The sequence below is a fragment of the Gavialis gangeticus genome, unplaced genomic scaffold, assembly GCF_001723915.1.
Source record: "Gavialis gangeticus isolate Ggan-Ray unplaced genomic scaffold, GavGan_comp1, whole genome shotgun sequence".
NCBI lineage: Eukaryota > Metazoa > Chordata > Crocodylia > Gavialidae > Gavialis > Gavialis gangeticus.
The window spans coordinates 182,297,498-182,316,301 of NW_017728992.1; the positions used below are offsets into that span (position 1 = coordinate 182,297,498).

General features: G+C 42.8%; 1 protein-coding gene across 1 annotated transcript in view; it reads right to left on the minus strand.

The window, feature by feature from the left end:
* Positions 1 to 18,804, minus strand: part of SNTB1 (syntrophin beta 1) — a gene marked incomplete at its 5' end in the record, with an annotated part of 243,494 nt that overhangs the window by 18,805 nt on the left and 205,885 nt on the right. Inside the window, 4 exons of the mRNA XM_019519512.1 lie at positions 2,789 to 2,796; positions 14,135 to 14,147; positions 15,457 to 15,472; positions 15,957 to 16,096. Of these exons, the coding sequence (XP_019375057.1) occupies positions 2,789 to 2,796; positions 14,135 to 14,147; positions 15,457 to 15,472; positions 15,957 to 16,096 (177 nt within the window). The remainder of the gene's footprint in view (positions 1 to 2,788; positions 2,797 to 14,134; positions 14,148 to 15,456; positions 15,473 to 15,956; positions 16,097 to 18,804) is intronic.

The window sequence follows — 18,804 nt, forward strand, 5'->3', positions numbered from 1 at the left end:
CCTGGGGGTTTTTAAGAGGAGGTTAGATGAACACCTTGCTGGGGTTGTTTGACCCCAGTACTCTTTCCTGCCATGGCAGGGGGTGGGGCTAGATGATCTGCTCAGGTCCCTTCCAACACTAGAAACTATGAAACTATAAAAGATACCACTCAAAAAAATCCTTGCCTCCTACATAAATTAAAATGTTCACCAGACCTCAGGCTGCCCAAAGTGCTTGGAGTTTCATGTTCTCATTTATGTACAATGAAGTAACTTTAGTGCTGGCAAAAGGTGCTAATCTTTTTTAGACTCAAGGTACCCCTTGAAAAATACCAGCCCTTAGTTTTTTGTAGTCAAGAAACAAGTAAAAGCTAACAGAGCAATTCCTTTGTTGCAAATAAATCAAAAAGCCTGCAAGTAGTCAGAAATGATTTTGACACTATGGATTCCTATTTGAAATCTCTGGGTTTAATTTTGTGAATCGTATGTAGGTGTCTGCACACCTCACAGTATTAATATTGCACCCCCATGGCAGCATAAAAAAGATCTCATGATGCCCTGATTGAGAATCACTGTGCTAGAGGAAGAGCCTGGGACAGTAAAGTCCTCTTTTTATTCCTTCAATAGGTGTAGATGAGACAGAAATAGTACTGCTTGCCTCAGTGGTGAATTGCAGACATCCCCACATAGACGAGAAGCTAACTCAGTTTCCTGACTTTTCAGAGCTTGAGCTACCAATAAGGATGGTAGATAGTGCTGTTCTTGTGATGTAGACATGTCTTGCAGGAACTGGACTTGAGACAACCAAATGCGTTTCAAAGGCTGACACACACCATGCAGAGGACTAGTACTTTAAGACAGCTAGCTAAAGAGAATTGTACTTTTAAAGTTAAGTTTCTGAAATCCTGTGTGCAGGGTTGTATGAGTTCACACCTCTTGCTTATCTGAGCTAAAAATGACACGTACAGAACCTGATCTTCAAAATATCAAAAATCCAGTGCTGCAAGCATTATTTTGTTCTATAGAGCAACTGTACATTTAATATTTATAGCCCTTACCTGTGTGATTTGATTCCCAAATATGAGTGCTGGTGTAGATAATGGGCAGACAAGGTTCTTCGGGTGAATCTGACATCTTTTATTACACCAACTTAAATGGCAGATAATATACATAAGAACACTTCCCTTTCAGTGCCAAAATATACCTCTGATATAAAACCCAAGCACCTGCCAATTATGTTTAAAATAAATTATGCTACAGAACAAGGTAAACAAGCACTTATGAAATACCTAAAACAGATATTAGGTACCATATTGTGCATCTTTTCCTTTAGTAATTCCAAAGTGTAAAGAATTTCAAAGGAAATTCTTTCTTGTACTTTGCTTTAAGTAGAGAAAAAAATAAAACTACATTTTCCTTTAATGTGAACAAAGAAAGTTTTTCACTAGATATAAAAATCTAACTGTGGGCAAAGTCTTCTTAAGCTAAAATTGCCATCTGAGTAGCTCATTTCTGCTTGAGAATATCCATATTTTTTCAAGAGAGGAGGGCAGGAGCGTGGAGAAGTCATTCAAGGACATTATACTAGTTCAGTTGTAAAGATGGATAACAGAAACGTTATACAGTTTGAGAGTTAAAACACCTACATTTCAGAGAGGTTGGTAAAGCAAAACCAGAACAATTCTTACAAAACTGACACCTGAGGAGAAAGGGAATTTTGTCCTGTTAGGGACAGGAAGGGAATGTATCCTGTTTATCTTGCTATATGCAAACGATACATCTTATACACAAACCACAGACTACATATAATAATAAAATACTTCTTGGAAACCTGCAATGTAAGGTCATCCTGGGTATAAATCTGCTAAATATTAACTTCCAGCTAGCAATTTCTGTCCTGTACTTTGAAGAATGGTTTCCTTGTAACAGACATCATAAAATATTCTGTTATACTAGAGACAATGTATTTAAAAAAGAAAAGGAAATGAAACAGCAGGAGTTTAAGCATTTCAGATCCTTGTGTTCTGGAATACTGCCCCCAGCATATGGCAGTTTCAGAAATGCCTCTTCACTCCCCATTTGTGGCTGGGGAGTTCCTGTGGACAGTGTAGTTGCAAGACAGCAGGGAGATTTTTGAAAGGGATTAATGGTCCAGGATCCTCAGCCAGTGTAAAAAATTAAAGTTTACACCACCTGTGGGTCTGGCCCTCTATTCCCAAATTTTGGGCATGTTCCCATGCCATAAATCTAGCTTGGGTACCAGAAGCCAATAGCCATTGTTGTATGGACATCACTCTTCTGCTTCCATTACCTATGTAGCGCTAGCTCAGGTTTCTCTCCTTGCCAGTGTGCTTCCATCATTCACTACCTATATGGAAGCTTTCCATGAATTGTAACCATATTTCCTTTTTTATTTAACCACAGCCAGGGTACCTCTACCAAGAGAAGGGCACCTCTTCCATACAGCGCTGTGTCATCCTGGCTTCCCTCATTCTGGCGGCAAAGCAAGCATGGTTTGAGCCTTCATTAACTTCACCAGCCCCTCCTTCGAAGCTTTGCTGCTCCCTTGCCTGTAGTGGGTATTTTGAAGACAGCAGACAGTGCACTGCTATGGCAGTCTTGCCAGTTGTCAGAGGAAGTGACAAGGAAACGGGCTGTGGTGAGGCCCATGGGTTTTGATGCAGCTTATTTTACACAGCTCTCATCTACTCCCAGGGCAATATGGTGAAAAATATGCACATGGAGTCTGGCTTGTGAGTCCTTTGGGATATTTTCCTGGATCTTTTTAACTTCTCTGAAAGTCACACACCTCTGGGCCTCAGTTTCCCCAAATGCACACTGGGTATAAGTGATCACCAATCCAATGCCCTAGTGATGCACACAAGTAACTGGTAAGGCAGACCAAGAGCCTTAAATGAAAGCCTTAAAATGTCAAGTTGATATAAAACACGAAGTTAACAAAGGATGGACTTAGCATTATTTCCTATAACAAACCATACTTTAGTAAACTATTTCCAGGTACTTTCTGTCTTATCCTTTTTGTCATGGATAGAGTTCATTAACTGTGCTAATAAGTATTTTATAGCACTTGTCACACTGTATGCAATTACAATTTGATACCACATAGCCAGGTCTATTAACTACCTCGACCTAAGTTACTTCCATAAGAAAACAGCATCGCATTTTATCTGTAACATCTATAATGCAGCACTGCTAACTTTAGTAGTTCTATAGTGTACTGGCAGCCATGAGCCACATCAGACAAACTAAAATCTAAAGGACACATCTGATATGAACTATATTCATCCTCAACAATTTACTCATATAAATCCAATAACATTTTAAATTCATTTAGTTAAAGCTGACTCCTCACGGCATCAATTGTTCATCCAATTAGAGATCATGTTTTGCAAAATCATGCAGTAAGAGTATTCAGCAGGATGCAGGTATGAAATACTACCCTTAAGGTATTTAGCCCAAATGATTCTCAAGTCATATGAAAGTGATTCAGATGTGAACACTGCACAAAGAACTATAAAGTTAAAATAGAAGTTGGTCATTAGCATAAAATTTTAATCCCAGGCAATGCATTCACCTGAAGTTACCTAGATGGTTATCCCTAGGAAGCACACACAATAGCAGTTCAAGAGCACTGAGACCTTCTCCACACCATTTTCTCCAGAACCCACAACAGCCACCAGAGGGCACACGAATGTTGTTAATTATGAATGAGTTTGCTCAGGATTAAGTTGCTAAGGTGCATCAGCAATAGACAATTACTGTTAAATGCCCCCTCTTTACATTCCCCAGAGAACTATGAATACAGTTTAGCTTTCAATCTTATCAGATCACTCCCTAGTCTCCTTTTTATGTTCTTTTAGTGTTCTTCCCTAGGCATACATCAAGAAAAGCAGAGCTGCTGGCACTGGAATCTGGTAGGCTGGCACTTCATTTTAATAATATGAAAAGAATTTCAGGCATTTATTGCAACACAGAAAAATCTTAGCCCCCTCAAAAATGACAGTGAGATCTTTAATGACACCCCAGGGAAGATTTTGAAAGCTGGTATTCAGATGCCTGGCTTAGGTTTTATGTTTGTAGGAGTGGATGTAAGTTCTTCATCAACAGTCATCCTGCAGCTCAGTGCAACGTAAACCTTTCAAAATCGAATCGTGTAAAATTACTCCTTTTCTGCACAAGACACTCCTTCTGACTTCCAAGTAGAAACCTCTTTTTGAAGAGCTATGCCCTTTGGAAAGCTATCCTCACTCAATTACTCATCCTATTCTTGCCCCTACTATGACACCACTGGAAGACTAAAAAAACAAAATTTTTAGATCCTCTTAATGGGAGAAAATGATACTTGTATAGCAGCTAGAGCCCACTAGGCTTGGTGCTATAGGGGTGCTACAAACATAACAAGATGGCAGTTTCTGCCCAACTAGTATAAGACAAAAATAGATGAATGCAGGTGGTCAGAGGAGTACAAGAAGCCAATGAGACAACATAGGCCAGCATAATAGCCGGTGGTCTCATCATACCAGCAGCTTTACCTTTGAAAGGAACTGGGAAAAATAAGGTTTTTTTGAAGCAAGCTGATAAACTGCATGGGTGCTTATGGAGAGTTCCTCCAGAGATGAGAAGTGACAATTTAAAAAGCATGGAAGTGCTTGTTTGAAAATGTAACAATTAGAGGCAAAGTTCACATCTCGGTAGTTAATGAAATGTTATGGATAGAACATGCCACAAAGGGCCTTAGAAGGGAAGACAAGTAGTTTATGTTTGATGTGACAGATGAGGTGGCCAGTGGGGGGAAGTATACAGAGGGCTGATAAGGTCAAAGAGACAGGCTAGGAATAGCATGCAGGCTGGACAAGAGCAGGGCAAGATGGCATTCTTCAAGGCCAGAGATATGGACATTGAAGTAACGAAGATATGGGAGCCTGAATGAAAGATTTAGCTGTCTGCATAGGTAGGAAGGCCACACCTTTGAGATAACATACAAAAAAGACTGCAGATTTAGACACGGCTTAGAGTGGGATGAGGAAGACCCTCCAGAGCAGGATCTTTTGGCCATGCAGGCCTAGTGAGTGGTGCAGGGCTAGTGCACAAGCCATATTAGGCCCCATGCTGCCTCTGCCTAGCTCCACGCATCTAGATTGGTCCCTGTGTGGCCTCAGTTGGCCACTCTATATCCAGATTGGGCCTGTCCTGTGCCATGGCCACCAAGTCCCATGTGCTGAGCCCTGGCACCTTGCACTGTCCCCCTCCCCGCCCTCCGCTGCCCCACACATTGGAATTAAGCCTTGCACTGCCCCCTGCCAGGCCCCAACACCCCATACCACCTCCACCCACCCTTGTGCACCAGTATTAGGCCCTGCACACTGGGATCAAGCCCTGGCACCTTGCACCAGCCCCGCATGCCAGGATCAGGTCTTGTGCCACCCTGTGCACCTGATCTAGTGTGTAGGGCTTCCTACTGGTCTGGAAATTTCGCAGCAGGGGAGCACCCCACCACTCCCTTGCTGCCAAATTGTCAGACCTGTGGGGAGCTCCTGCAGGCAGGATGACACAGCTTTGGGAGCAGGCTGTGATCCATGGGCTGGGGGTTAAGTACCCCTGTTCCAGAGAACAGGTTAGAAAGATTAGAGAGATAGTAAAAGAACCACAAGAGGCAGAGTGATGGAAGCTAGATATCAAGGATGCCCGTTTCATCCAACTCTATAAATCATAGGAGACAGAAGTGACTGTAATAACCACAGTGGTACATCTCTTCTCAACGTTGCGGGAAAAATCTTAAGCTATATTCTTTTACCTATATTTCAAACATTAACTGAGAGAATCTATCCTGAGAGCCAGTGTGGCTTCTGCTTGGAAAGGTCCACCATATGGTCTTCTCTGTAAGACAGCAGCAGGGAAAGTGCAGAGAACTGTATACCACTGTACATGGCTTTTATAGATTTAACAAAAGCCTTTGACACAGTCAGTCAGGGCTTTGCACAGTTCTGAAGAAGCTTAGTTGCCCACCTACACTGCTAAACCTTGTGAAATCCTTACATGATAGCATGAAGGCAACTGTAAAGTATGAAAACTGAGTCTGACTTGTTCATCATCAACAATAGAGTGAAGCAGGGTTGCGTACTGGCTCCCACATTGTTTAACATTTACCTCTCATTCCTACTTCAGTGCGTGTTCCATGATGTTTAAGATGGTGTTTATCTCAGCACTAAATGTGATGGAGGACAGTTTAACATTGTAAAGTTCAGAGCTAAGACGAAGGTGAAGGACATCATCATAAGAGATCTGTTTATAGATGATACAACCCTTGTGGTTTATAATGTTGATGCCCTGCATCTCATTACCAAGTTCTCTGACTCATGCAAAATCTTTGGGCTAGCAATAAGCTTGAAGAAGACTGTTATCATGCATCAAGGCTCTTCAGAACCAGTTCCAGATATCACCCTAGATGGTACTCGTCTGGATGTTGTTGACCAATTTTTCTACCTTGGCTTTACTGTTACCAGCAATATAAATCTTGATGCTGAGCTCACTAATAGAACTGGCAAAGCAGCCAGTCTTTTGCAAGACAGAGCCTGGAACAATAACAAACTGTCAACTAAATAAAAATCTGTATTTATGAGACATATGTTTTATCCACTGTTCTATATGGCTCAGAAATGTGGATGACCTACGCCAAACATATCAAAAGACTAAACAGCTTTCATATCAGATGCCTGCATTAAATTCTTTGAATAAGATGGCAAGACAGGGTAACAAATGTGGAAGTGTTAAATCATACTTTTTGTCATTCATGGGAACAGTGATTAGTAAGAAAAGACTCATGTAGTTTGGTCATGTCAAGCGAATGCCTGATCATAGGATCCTGAAGAATGTGCTATACTTGCAAAGGGTCTAGAGAGAGAGGTAGGCCACTGGGCAGATATCACAATGATTGGAAAGATGATTTAGCATCCTTTGAAATCTCCCTGGATGACTGGGAAAGGAATGCAGAATGCCACTATGGTTGGTGAAGTCTGCCTGCAGATGGAGCGAGGAACTGCAAGGCGGACTGGATCAAGTCTTGTGATGACTGGCATCAGAGAAGGAAAAAATCCAGTGTTTGGATTCAGAGCACTGCTCGTACATGGGTGTGCCCTACCTGTGGGCAGGACTGTCACTCGCACATCAGACTCTGCCATCAAATAACTCACCGGTGCATACGCCATGCTCTATAAAGAACAACAGCACCAACTGCGAAGAACCACCAGAGGCAGAGTGATGGAAGCTAAGAGAAGGCAAGATATCGAGAGCATGATGGACAAGCCCAGGTCTAGAAGTATGAAGGTTGTGGGCTAGTCCTGAGGTTTGGAAATGGTGCCTTAGAAATTCTGGCAAGAGCCGTTCCAGTTGAGCTTTGATGTAAAGATTGGACTGGAGAGTGCATACAGTGGAAGTGGAAGAAAAGAACTGCAGACAGGGGCTGTAAACAGTGCACTCAATGAGTTTAGCAATGAAAGGGAAAGAGGGCAGGTGGAAAGGCAAAATGGCAAGAAGGGGGAAGGGGTTTTTTTTAGTACAGGGGGCTAGCCTTTTTGTTGCCTTGGACAAATAAATGTTGCCACCCCCCCCACATCTGCAAAGCTAACCATGCTGATCACTCAAAAACCAGTGTTAGAAATGCTACATCTCCAGTTTTGCTGTTATGAACACATCCACTTTGCCCATAGGATGCGCTGGCCTTGTTAAGATGGGAAAGACTGAAGTCATGTTTGTGAAAGACAAAACATGTTTGCACTCCGAGGCAAAGGAACCAGAAGAGAGTAAAAGATTAAACAGAAGAGTAAAGGAGAGGATGAGAGTGAGCATGAGAGCAAAAGGTGGGATGGGTTTGGGGCAGAAGGAGAAGAGCAGAGAGAAACTTCTGTGTTTATGACAGGGGAGAAGAGAATTGTAGGAGAAAACAGAAAAAGAAGGCAAATCACAGGAAGGGGGAAGTTATGCTGTATTTTGAAAATTTCCCTTTGGAAGAAATCAGCAGGATGCATGCAGAGAGAGAAAAGGAGGAGTGGATGACTTGAGCAACCAGTCAGAGGAGACAGAACGCTGGAATTCCAGGCATGAGATTCAGTTTAGTTTAAGAAGCAGTTCTTTAGCAGAAAAATGGAAGAACTGAGAGGAGAAAATTAGTTTTTAACAGATGAAGCAGTTTGGTCGAGACCCTCTGCCAGCAAAAGAACAAGCCAGATCTAAAATTATTTCCACTTTGCATTTGTTGAAGACTTATCTTAGTAGTATAGCACAAATAATGTTTCTGGAACTAGACGGTTCTCACAACAGACTGCTGGTCACATAATGGGACGGTAATGTTACAAACATGTAGATCGGGGTGCTGAACACCTGCCCCGTGGGCCAGATCCAGCCCCGGCCCTCATTTCCATGTTATCTGACCTGCAGGCTGTAACTCTATGTGCTAGATTGGGCATGCAGGGCCAGATCCAGTCTTAAATCAGAATTATTTTCATAACTACTATGATGGCATGAATACTGAAACATTGTCATAGGTAACTCTTGAATCCTTTAGCATGTTATAAGCATTTAACATACAAGTCCCACTGCTGTCATGTAGGTAACTATTCTGGTTTCTGTTCGACACAGGGAAACTAAAACAGAAGTTATGATCAAAAAGCCCCAGAGTCTGGGCTGGAGCTGAGGAGCCCTAACTTCCAGTCCTCTGCCTCCTGATATAAAAAATCCCTTTAGCTCTGGTTTATACAAGTCATCATACGTATTCCATCCAAAGCAGCAAGTACAGATGGTGACATGATTTTAGGACTTGCCTGAGTGCTTAGCATCCACATGTTCAACTCATTAAAAAAAAAATCCTCAAATGAACAAAACAATGATGCCAGCATTAAAAAAGAAAAATGATAATTCCTAGTAGAAAACTGCCCAGTACACAAGAAGCACGTGCTGAAATTCTCCAGTACAATACTTTAGAAATATTCTAACCCTTATGCTGCTAGAGTTCAATTTCTTTTGCTCATTCATTCTCAAATGCATTAAGCATGGCTGTACAGTTTCTGTCACTGAATTTTTTTCTGTAGCATTTTAAATATGCTTTAGCTAAGCAGAAATGCTGTCCCAAAGACTCATAAAGAGCTGAAAGATAGAAGCAGCCAAGATTGCAACATACTGTCTGCAAACTTTCCAGGTAAAAAGTTATGAACTGCACTAATCAATGCACAGAAGGATATTAGAGAATGTGCCAGTGGGAGCGTAATCACTAGGGATCAGGGTTTTCCATTTACCATGGAAAAACATAGTGAAACCCAAATTTTCTCCTTTAAAGGAGAAAAACACAGAAAACAGTGGGTTTTTCCTTGGAGGCTGGCAGACTTCAGCCTGCAAGGGGCTGGAGGAAATGGGAGGAGAGCAGTCAGGTAGGGAGCACCATGTTCATGTGTGCATACACACATGCACATTGTCACCAGGCAGCCTGGAGAGCAGCTCCTGCAGGTAAGTCTGGTTGGGGAGCAGGATTGGTTGGGGAGCAGGAGGCCCCCATACTGAGGGAGGGAGGGAGTTGCACAGGACTGGGACTGCTGCCTAGCTGGAGCGGTGTGGGGCTTGAGTCCCGTGGCCAGAATGCACGGCTGCAGGGCCCAGGAGGGGAGCGAGATGGAGCTGAAGGTGGCTTGTCCAGGAGAGTGGGGGTGGAGTTGGCTTCCCACCACTGCAGACACTCCCAGTGGGGTATGAGGGGCACATTTCCCCCAGATTTGTGTGTGGGGGCAGGCTGCTTGCTGCAGGCTTGGGCTCCCCACCCTGGTGCCCTCCATGGGGCCTCCACAGCCCATTGGGTGGGACACACTACAGCAGGGCAAAGAGGGGCAGGGAAGCTTGGTGTTGATGCTGCGAGTCCCACACAACCATGGTGAAATGCCTCCAGCCCGCACAGCAGCAGCAGGAGTGACAGTGCCGCATTGTGCCTCTAGCTGCTGCCATCAGCCGTATCGCATATTGGGAAGGGGGAGCCAGGCTCTGCTCCACCATGGCACCCCTTGGGCATGCAGCTTAGAGGGAATGCTGGGGCAGGGGCAGGGAGTGAGATGCACCAGCATGGCCAGGGGCTGTGGTTGGGGAATGAGGGGCCCCAACAGGGTGGAGGGGGCTGTAGGTGGAAAGTGAGGGGCAAAGGCATAGGCAGGACACCAGCATATCAGGGCTACTCAGTGCCGCAAACCAGTGAAGTGGGGTGGGGGGGGTCACAGCTCCAGCTGGACCCACATCCTGGTGAACCAAGTAGGCAGAAGGAGATCTAATTTTCTATGATAAAAAGCCCAAAATCAAATACCAAAATTTATAGATATTTAGAATTAATTCTATTACAGTGACTGAGGCACTGGTAGGCTTCCAAACTGCTTTAAAATTGTAAATATATTAATAAAACATTGTGTTCTACAGATAGATAGATAGATAGATAGATAGGTGTTTCATTTTAATCATGGGAAAACATGGATTTGGGGGTATTTAATCAAAGAATTTACGATTTTTTTTAAATCACAGAACTGGCAATTTTTAAACAGAAAAAACCAGGATCCCTGATAATCACTGACAAAAATATGAACTATGCAGTCAGTATCAGTAGCATATTGCATGCATTTTTGTGTGTGCGCTGTACGACAGACAGACAAATTAGAAGTTCCACTGGGTTTTAAGCAAAAAAAACCCCCAAACCAACAGGTGTGATGGTTTTAGGAACCTGTCATCTTACACAGTCCGCTTGACTTTGAGACCTGTTTATTTGTGTTGGCATGCAAATTTAATTTTGAATATGAGACTCCTCTGTTTTCTCTGCTGTCTGAAATACCCAGGGGTGGCTAAGAAAAGGTTTAACATTTCTGATGATCTTTTGTCCATTGTGATGCCCATGAACAAAGAGTGGTTTCCTCTTTGAGAAAGGGAGGATTTCAATTAGTGGAAGAAGGAGCTTGGATCAGCACTGGTTCATGGAGCTGAAGCACTTGGCGCCATTATCGTACAAGGTAACAGACGGAGCATGCCAGAGCACTTAGGAAAGCAGCTCTGGAAGAACATGGACCAAGGAAGTTTAGGTTGCAGACAGATGTCACACCTGAAGCATTTCAAATGCCTTTTAAGTCTTTCAAAGTATGCCCCTTGCAGATGTACATGCCCTTTGAAGTGCCCGAGTGCCTCCAAACAGTACGTCATTCCAACGAGTGTTGATCTAGACGCATTTTGCTTCCTGTCGTGTGTATGCTCTACGGAGCACGATCTGGGCCTCCAGCATTCCGGAGATCCACTGTCCATTCCCATATTCCCCCCACCACCAGGTCATCACACTTGACCTTTGTGCTTAATCAGAAGCAGAAACGTCAAATGTGAGGTGACCCAAAACCACAACTTGGTGAGTGTCTAAAAAGAGCTGGGTATTTCCAAATACTGAGCACTCACCTACCCACATGCAGGGCAACAACATTAATGTTTCTGTGCAATCTGCTCACCCTCTAAGCTTCCTAAAGTAAAATCACACAGACTGTGAATGATGCTTTCCCCACCTGCAGCCAAATGCAACACTGAATGTGTGCATAAGCCTGCTGTGTTGTTTTTTCCCCAAATTTTATTTTCTGATACAATACAGAAGATAAGTACTAGTGATGAGGCACAGTCTCACTGGGAACATCAGGTCTGGTTTGCCCAGTTAAATACATAATTTCCCTTCCTCATTGAGTGAACTGGCATATATAGAGTTGATGAAGTAAAGGTTTCTCATGAGCCTAAAGGCTGTTGCTTTTGTCATGAGAATTTCTGACTATTTCCTAGCACTGTCAGCAGTCATTGTCATGTATTTCTGTTAGAAAGGCTGAAGTCTTCTGAAGTGCTTTAGTCTCATTTGCAGAAGTGACCAGGTACGTACTCACACTTAGTGACTAATAAATAGCTCCGTGCCGTTCCATCTCTATGCCTTCCCCTAAAATAGCACGTTTTGCCTCAGAGTGTGATCCAAATCCACCTAGGGAGATTCATAGTTTGTTTATCATAAATGGGCAGCCTAATGGGCTCCCACAGAGCAATCCTAATCTGCTCAGATGCATAGCTCTCCTAATCTTCAGTGGGGATCCAGCTGGCTCTGAAGAAGTCTCGGTGGAGGAGGAGAACCCACCCACCTTCCAGCCTAATAATCTAGTGGTTCAGGTATTTACCCAGCGACCCAGGTTCTAGGTTCTCCTCAGCCACAGGGAGGGGGGTTTGAGTCCACAACTCCCACTGCCAAGCAAAAGTGCCTTAATTGCCAGCCCCTGGGCAATGTCAATCTGAAGGTAGCCTTTGTCCACCCTGTTGAAGCTGGGTCACTGGGTAGCTAAAAATGGGAAGAGTCACGGTACCGGACATATATTTAGGGTGTTTTTATACATGCTTGGGGGGGGAGGGGGCGCTTTAATTACAGTAGCTCAAAGAACCGCTCTAATTAAGGTGCCCTGGAGCATCTTGTATATCAGTGTCCCCGTGCTTCAAAATAGTGGTGGTGGGGGGTGCTTTATCTAAAGCTAATTGCACCAGCTATTTTGAAGTGAAGGGATGCTGATACACGAGATGCGGAGGGTGGCTGGGGCGTGCTAATTAGCGCTGTTCCAATGCTCTGTAATTACAGCGCATCAGAGAAGTCTTTCTGCACGTGTACAGTCATCCTTAGGTTCCCAAATCACTTTGGAAATGGAGTTTAGTTTTATTTGAAAAATTTCCCTGGCTCTAGGGGGGAAATTTCCAGGAAGATGGTTTTTGCCAGTTAAGCAGATATATTTTGGGGGACAGAAGAGCTCAGACAGGGCATAAGCAGAGCACTGACTCTCTGGCTGAGGGTTTGAAGAAAAATAAACAAGGAAAAGTAATAAAGAAATATGAAATACTTCATTTGGCATATCACAGTTCATCAGCAGTAAAATAAGCATTGGATTCCAAGTACTAAACTGAAAATCCAAGAAACTGAGATGCTACTTTTAGTCCCTCAAGCAGGTACAGCAAGGACAGCAATGATGAAGGTTCCCTTCGTTGTCCTGCCAACATGACTCAATGTGCCTGTGATTAATCATACTCTCAAATTAAGTGGAACAATCTAGCCATCCCTCTTGATTTAGATGAACAATGTGGACTTTTGTGCAGTTCACAGCATGTAACTTCACATGCCAGCAATAACGACACTAAACTGTCTCCAGTCTCTGTCTCCTGGGCAAGGATTTTTCCTGTTGTACATCATGCTCAACGCACTGCAGTAATATCAATATGCTGGTAAGATACAAATCTCACAAGCAGAGGAAACAAAAAATGAAAAAAAAGGCTCCATATGAAGTATGTGTTTTGTAATTCTTGATTATTTTTAAGCCCCACCTGGAAGCACAGTTCATTTTTGGCATCACTTAATACAAGGTCTGTTGTTCATGTTTTCTAAAAGTTTTGTTTGGGAACATGGACAAAGGTTAAATCTGACTTTCACATTTCAAGTTTCACTTCAGCTTCCTCAGCTGTGCACTGCCCCCTTCCAGAACTACATGAAAAGTTTCTGACATCCTCCATAAATGAAGATATTGCAACGGGATGTGATATGTCATCCCAAGAGTGGCCCGGTCATCCAGATGCAATGCTATGGTCTTGTTAGACATTATCACATGCTTATGAAATGTTTCACCCTTGCCACATACCGTGGACTAGGAACAGGGCCAGAGTCTGGTGACAATATCAGTACATCATGAAGTTCTAACAGGCTCTTGCTGCAACCTCTTATCCAGTTTTAAACAGGAAATCTAATACTTCAAGCAGATGCAATAAAAGGTCAGTAGTTTAAGTGACTTGAGCCAGCTTGAGATCACACGCTTGCCTGTGTTTTGTAACACAAAGCATGATCACCTTACTTTATGCTAACACTGGCAAATGAGGATGAAAGTTATTTCTTTCTAAGGCTGTCTGAAAGTCTATTGTGTATACACAGACTAGTCCAGAAGAAACTCTAGTGTATTTCCACTGATATTGAATTTTCTTTGACTTACTGGGCAACAAAATCGTAGATCATTAGGAAAAAAAATTGGTGGGGTAAACAAGAAGTACAAGGAACTAATGAGCTTGCAACTGAAGGCACCACTATTTCTGCCTGGCTGGTACCAGCCTGGCTGAATGGAAGGGCATTGAGAAATAATCTGATACAGACTTGGAGCACAACAGAGACAGTAAGAGCAGCAGCTCTTTCACCAGTTCAAGACCATTCTGGCAGACAAACATGATGTGAGCTAGTGTCAAAAACCATAGATAATGCTCAGTGTATGAAACAAATGCAGAATACTTCTCCATAGCTTGAGGCTCTGTACATGTGTGGTGAAAAAAAAAAATGAAGCCAAAGGGCTGATACTTCTTGGTCTGATGGTCTCGCTTCTAGATGCAACTTCACCATACATTACCCAAGCCAATTTCTGAGATCTAGGACAGCATGAAGTATGTAGCACAACTGGAAAATACTTCAGACAATGCAGAAAAACCATGAGGGAACAACAGTGTGCACTTGTGCTCTGTGTGCTACCTGAGCAATTGTTTTTCAAATCACAACTACTAGTGACAATATTGTTGGGATGATTTTGAGAGTGGTCAAGCACAGGAACAGGCTACATACAGAGGTTACAGAATCTCCATCTCTGGAGATTTTCAAGAGCAGTTTAGACAGATACTTAACTTTAATGGTTTAATAGGGTGATCTTGCCCTGAGGACAGAATTGGACTAGATGACTTCATTAGGTCCCTTCTAGCCCTATTTTCCTACAAACCTAAGTATGGAACTATTTCATTCAATCCCTTCTTTCCTTCCACCTTGTTCAGTTAAACACGTTGCGTTTCTATTGTGCTTGTCCACATTCTGGACACAAAGGATAATGGAGACCAAACTCCTATCCATGCCTTAATGGTGATTTTCTCTCAGCAGGTCTCTCTGTTTTAAATTAGCAAGTAGACTACTTAACTTATTATTAAAAATAATGTAAAAATCCAAGCACTATTTGCATGTAAGTAACTAAAACAGGCAAGTTTAGGAACATTTATATAGTGATTCTACTAATTTAAGACATTTCTAGAGATTCATTAGTAGAGGTGGAGAGTCCAGGGGGGACTAACTTCAGATATTTTGAAGGGGCCTGATTTTCACAAGCTGGTACTTACTAAAAATCAGACACTTTGAAAGGTGCCTCAGATTGAACATTCAAAATCACTACTCACCACTGAAAAACCTATCTAGATTGACTTCGCATTATTGCACATGTAAAAGTACTGCATTCATTAAATTAACAATTTGAGCACATAACCCATTCACTGTTATTTGTTTATTTTAATTAAAGAGAACATTTTAGCAACACCCTTTGTGCACTCCATCCATTGAGATATTTCACCATCTGTCCCTCTGTGTTAGATGGAGCTGGATACCCCTGGGTGGGTGAGCCTCCCACCATTCAGCTGTGGAAACACTACTAGGTTTTGTGTTTCCTGCCAGTAGTTGCAATGTGTGACTACACTGACCTCATGGGCAGGAATTTCAAGTGCAGTTCACATAAGCATTCAAAACTTCAGATGCTTATGTCAGGCCCTTGGGCCTGCAAACTGGATTGGAAATTTCACAGACAAAAATGCAGCTTTTTTGAGATTTCCAGTACTTCTTCTTCCACTTTGCAACCAAAGTCAAAGATTCACCTAAGCCTAACAGGCTGGTGCAGTTAAGGCATACCAGTTCTGTAGCCTGTGGCACATAATGGAATGATGTGGCTGGCACCATGCCTGATGCCACTGACTCTGCAGCCTAAATGACCAGGTCCACATTTTCACTTGGGTTAGGGTTCTTGGCAGTCTAAAGTAGGACTTGAACTCATGCCCCCAGCACTGACTCAACCACTTGCAGCAACAACTGAAATGCAAAAACATTAAGCTACCTGGTTGCTAGCAGGGGGTAGGTATGAAGAGGGCTGAACCAAGCTTCCTTCATTCGTGGCATGCTCTCATATATTAAAAGGTCCTTCTCAGTCAGGACAACTAGTGCTGGTTTCCAGTGCTTCTCATTCTCTCCTGGCACCTAAAAGAGAATACAGTTTCAATGAGACGCTGCATGTGGAAGAGTGCAAGAAGCAGGGGCTTGCACCCTGCAACTGCAGAGGCCGCCAGCATGGGCAAGTCAAGTTCTGGCTGAAAAGACTAATAAGGAAACAACAGTTTTACTATTTTGGGGCTCTGAAACTTTATCCTGATTTTTTCACTAGATGCAGCAGAATCAATTCAAGTGTAAGAAGATCAACAAATATCTGCTGCTGTCATTAATATTCACATTTGCCTCTTTATATCCTTCACTCAGTATGGGCTATTATAAAAGTGAAACAAATGGAAGAAAAGTCAGACAGCACTGGCTTTTGTATCTAATGGGATCTGTTATCCTTCAGTAAGTAGCTAAAATAAATTGAAAATATACTGTAGGAAATACTCCTCAATTTCTAGCATGGGGAGGTAGGAAAGACTGAATATAATCTGGTGACCTCTTTCTAATTTCTGTCCTTATTATGAACCTGCTCCTGCATTCATGTATGATCAAGAGTGAAATCCTGGCTCTATGGAAGTTAATGGCAAAACTCCAGTTTATTTTAATGGAGATAAAGCCTTATTATCATACACTAAAAATAGCCATATGTTGCTTTTTTATGTTAACAAGCAACATATTCAATAGTGATTCAAGGTTCACACCCAATATTTTAAATGGCAAATACTAGTGATGAAATCAACTAATTGAAACTCATAATCTGTATGTTATCTCTTCCTGCAACAACACTGATAAAAATGGTTAGTTTTTATATTGACAAGAATCTCTCAAAAATGTGAGTTTAATTACAAATTGTATCTCATGTTCAGATTGGACAATTTACTTTCAGTAGTCTTAGGGTATATACAGCCATTACATTTATATCGGCCTAACTAGGGTTAGGTCAATTTAAATTCCCATCTGTGAACGTTTTCACAGTGGTTAAAATCAGGCAAAAAACGGTAAACCCAGTCTAAATTAGTTCACCCGAATACATGCACTAACTTAGATTGAGATCAGATTAAACTAATCTGATCTAAGAAAGGGTTAACCCAACCTAAGAAAAAGTTAACCTGATCTCAGTAATGCTTGCATGCATTTGCTGCACAGCCCTAGTCCTGGGAAATCCCAGTGGCTTGCCCCAGCCCCAAGGCTGTGCTATTCCCACCCCTCAACCCTGACCACACTATTTTTAGCCCTCCAACCCCTTCTCTACCAACAATGCAGCAACCACCCTCCTCCCTGCTCCTTCTTCCACCCCAGTTACTTACTCTAATTTCCCCATGCAGCTCCCAGAAGTTGTGAATGCATGTAACACGGCACTACTAGCAGCAGCGAACACCTGCTGCCAGTTTAGGTGTAGGTGGCTTATTTAAATAAACTCCCTAACACCTAGACTGGGTGTGGCAAATGCTTCTTTGCACCCCAAATAAGCCAGCCTGCAGTTCCATGCTTCCAATTCAGCATGCCCCACTCCCCCTGCCCCTTCCCCCCCACTCCAAACCATGGTTCAACCTTGTAATTAACAGTTTTTTCCACCATGAACAGTACGAACAGTTGGTAGCAATGTCCTGACATCACTCACATATGCTTATTTGAACACAGGTTCCATATGACAATAAAATTCAATTTGGAGAAGGAGAACTATTTTCTATATTATTGTTACTTTGGTGGTAATTTTCTCCCCAAAAATACAGCTTCTTGTTTCAAAGGATCTCCCCCTTAAATTCATAGCTTTTACTGCAGTACCATACACACACACCATTGGCTTCTACTCCATGATGGCTGATTTGAGGGCCAGTGACTCTCATCTCAAAATGGCTTCCCCTCTGCAAATAAACCTCAATATTGGAGTATCTCCTTCAAGTCAAAGGTAAAAATGTTATTGTGGATGTAGTTTTGAAATGAAACAATGATTCAAAACTCTTCAAAGTATGGAAAAGTTTGGATCAGGTTCCAAAGTCCATTGGTTAAAAGATTGCTATGCAGGTTAGATTTCAGTTGGAACATGAGATCCCCTTGAATGCCATGAAAACCAAGATCTAGAACCAAATATTGTTGCTTGGGCCATCCTTATCATCATATGAGAGAATCACGTTTTTGTGTATTGTGTTAGTTGATTAAATCTAGTGGTATTTTCAAATATGGAGTCTGACTGACATTTCCACTGTTACTGGAGCATTAAAGAATCTTAACTTGAGTGTAAATATGAAAGGGTCTTAGGTTAAATGAGAATCAGGCCTTTGATTTTCATGGACAAATGTAACAGGAAACCCAAACCCTCTTACTCAGGCACAATGGAAAGAGTGGCGTATGCTTTTTGGAAGCCAGGTTGCAGAGACTCACAGCAGAAACAGAATTCAGAGAGCAACCTGCAAGGGATGCAAGGCCATAGGCGAATTAACGGATGGGTCAGCTGGGCTTGGGCCTGGGCCACGACCAATCAGGACCCCCCTGGATCCTCATCAGTGGGGAAACAAAAGCTGTGCCTCCCTGGTGGGGAGACAAAAACGGTGCCAAGTTTAGCACAGGGACTTTGCTTTTGCTTTCCTGCGAGCTAGATGTAGGGCCCCTTCACCAATGGGGTTGGGGGGCAGGGTCAGGACTGGGCCAGGCCAGGAGTGCTGCGCTATGCCTGGGGCTGGGGGCTGGGCAAGGCTGGGCCAGGTGTGCCGTGCCATGCCATGCCTCGGCGGGGGGTGGGGGGCGGTGGG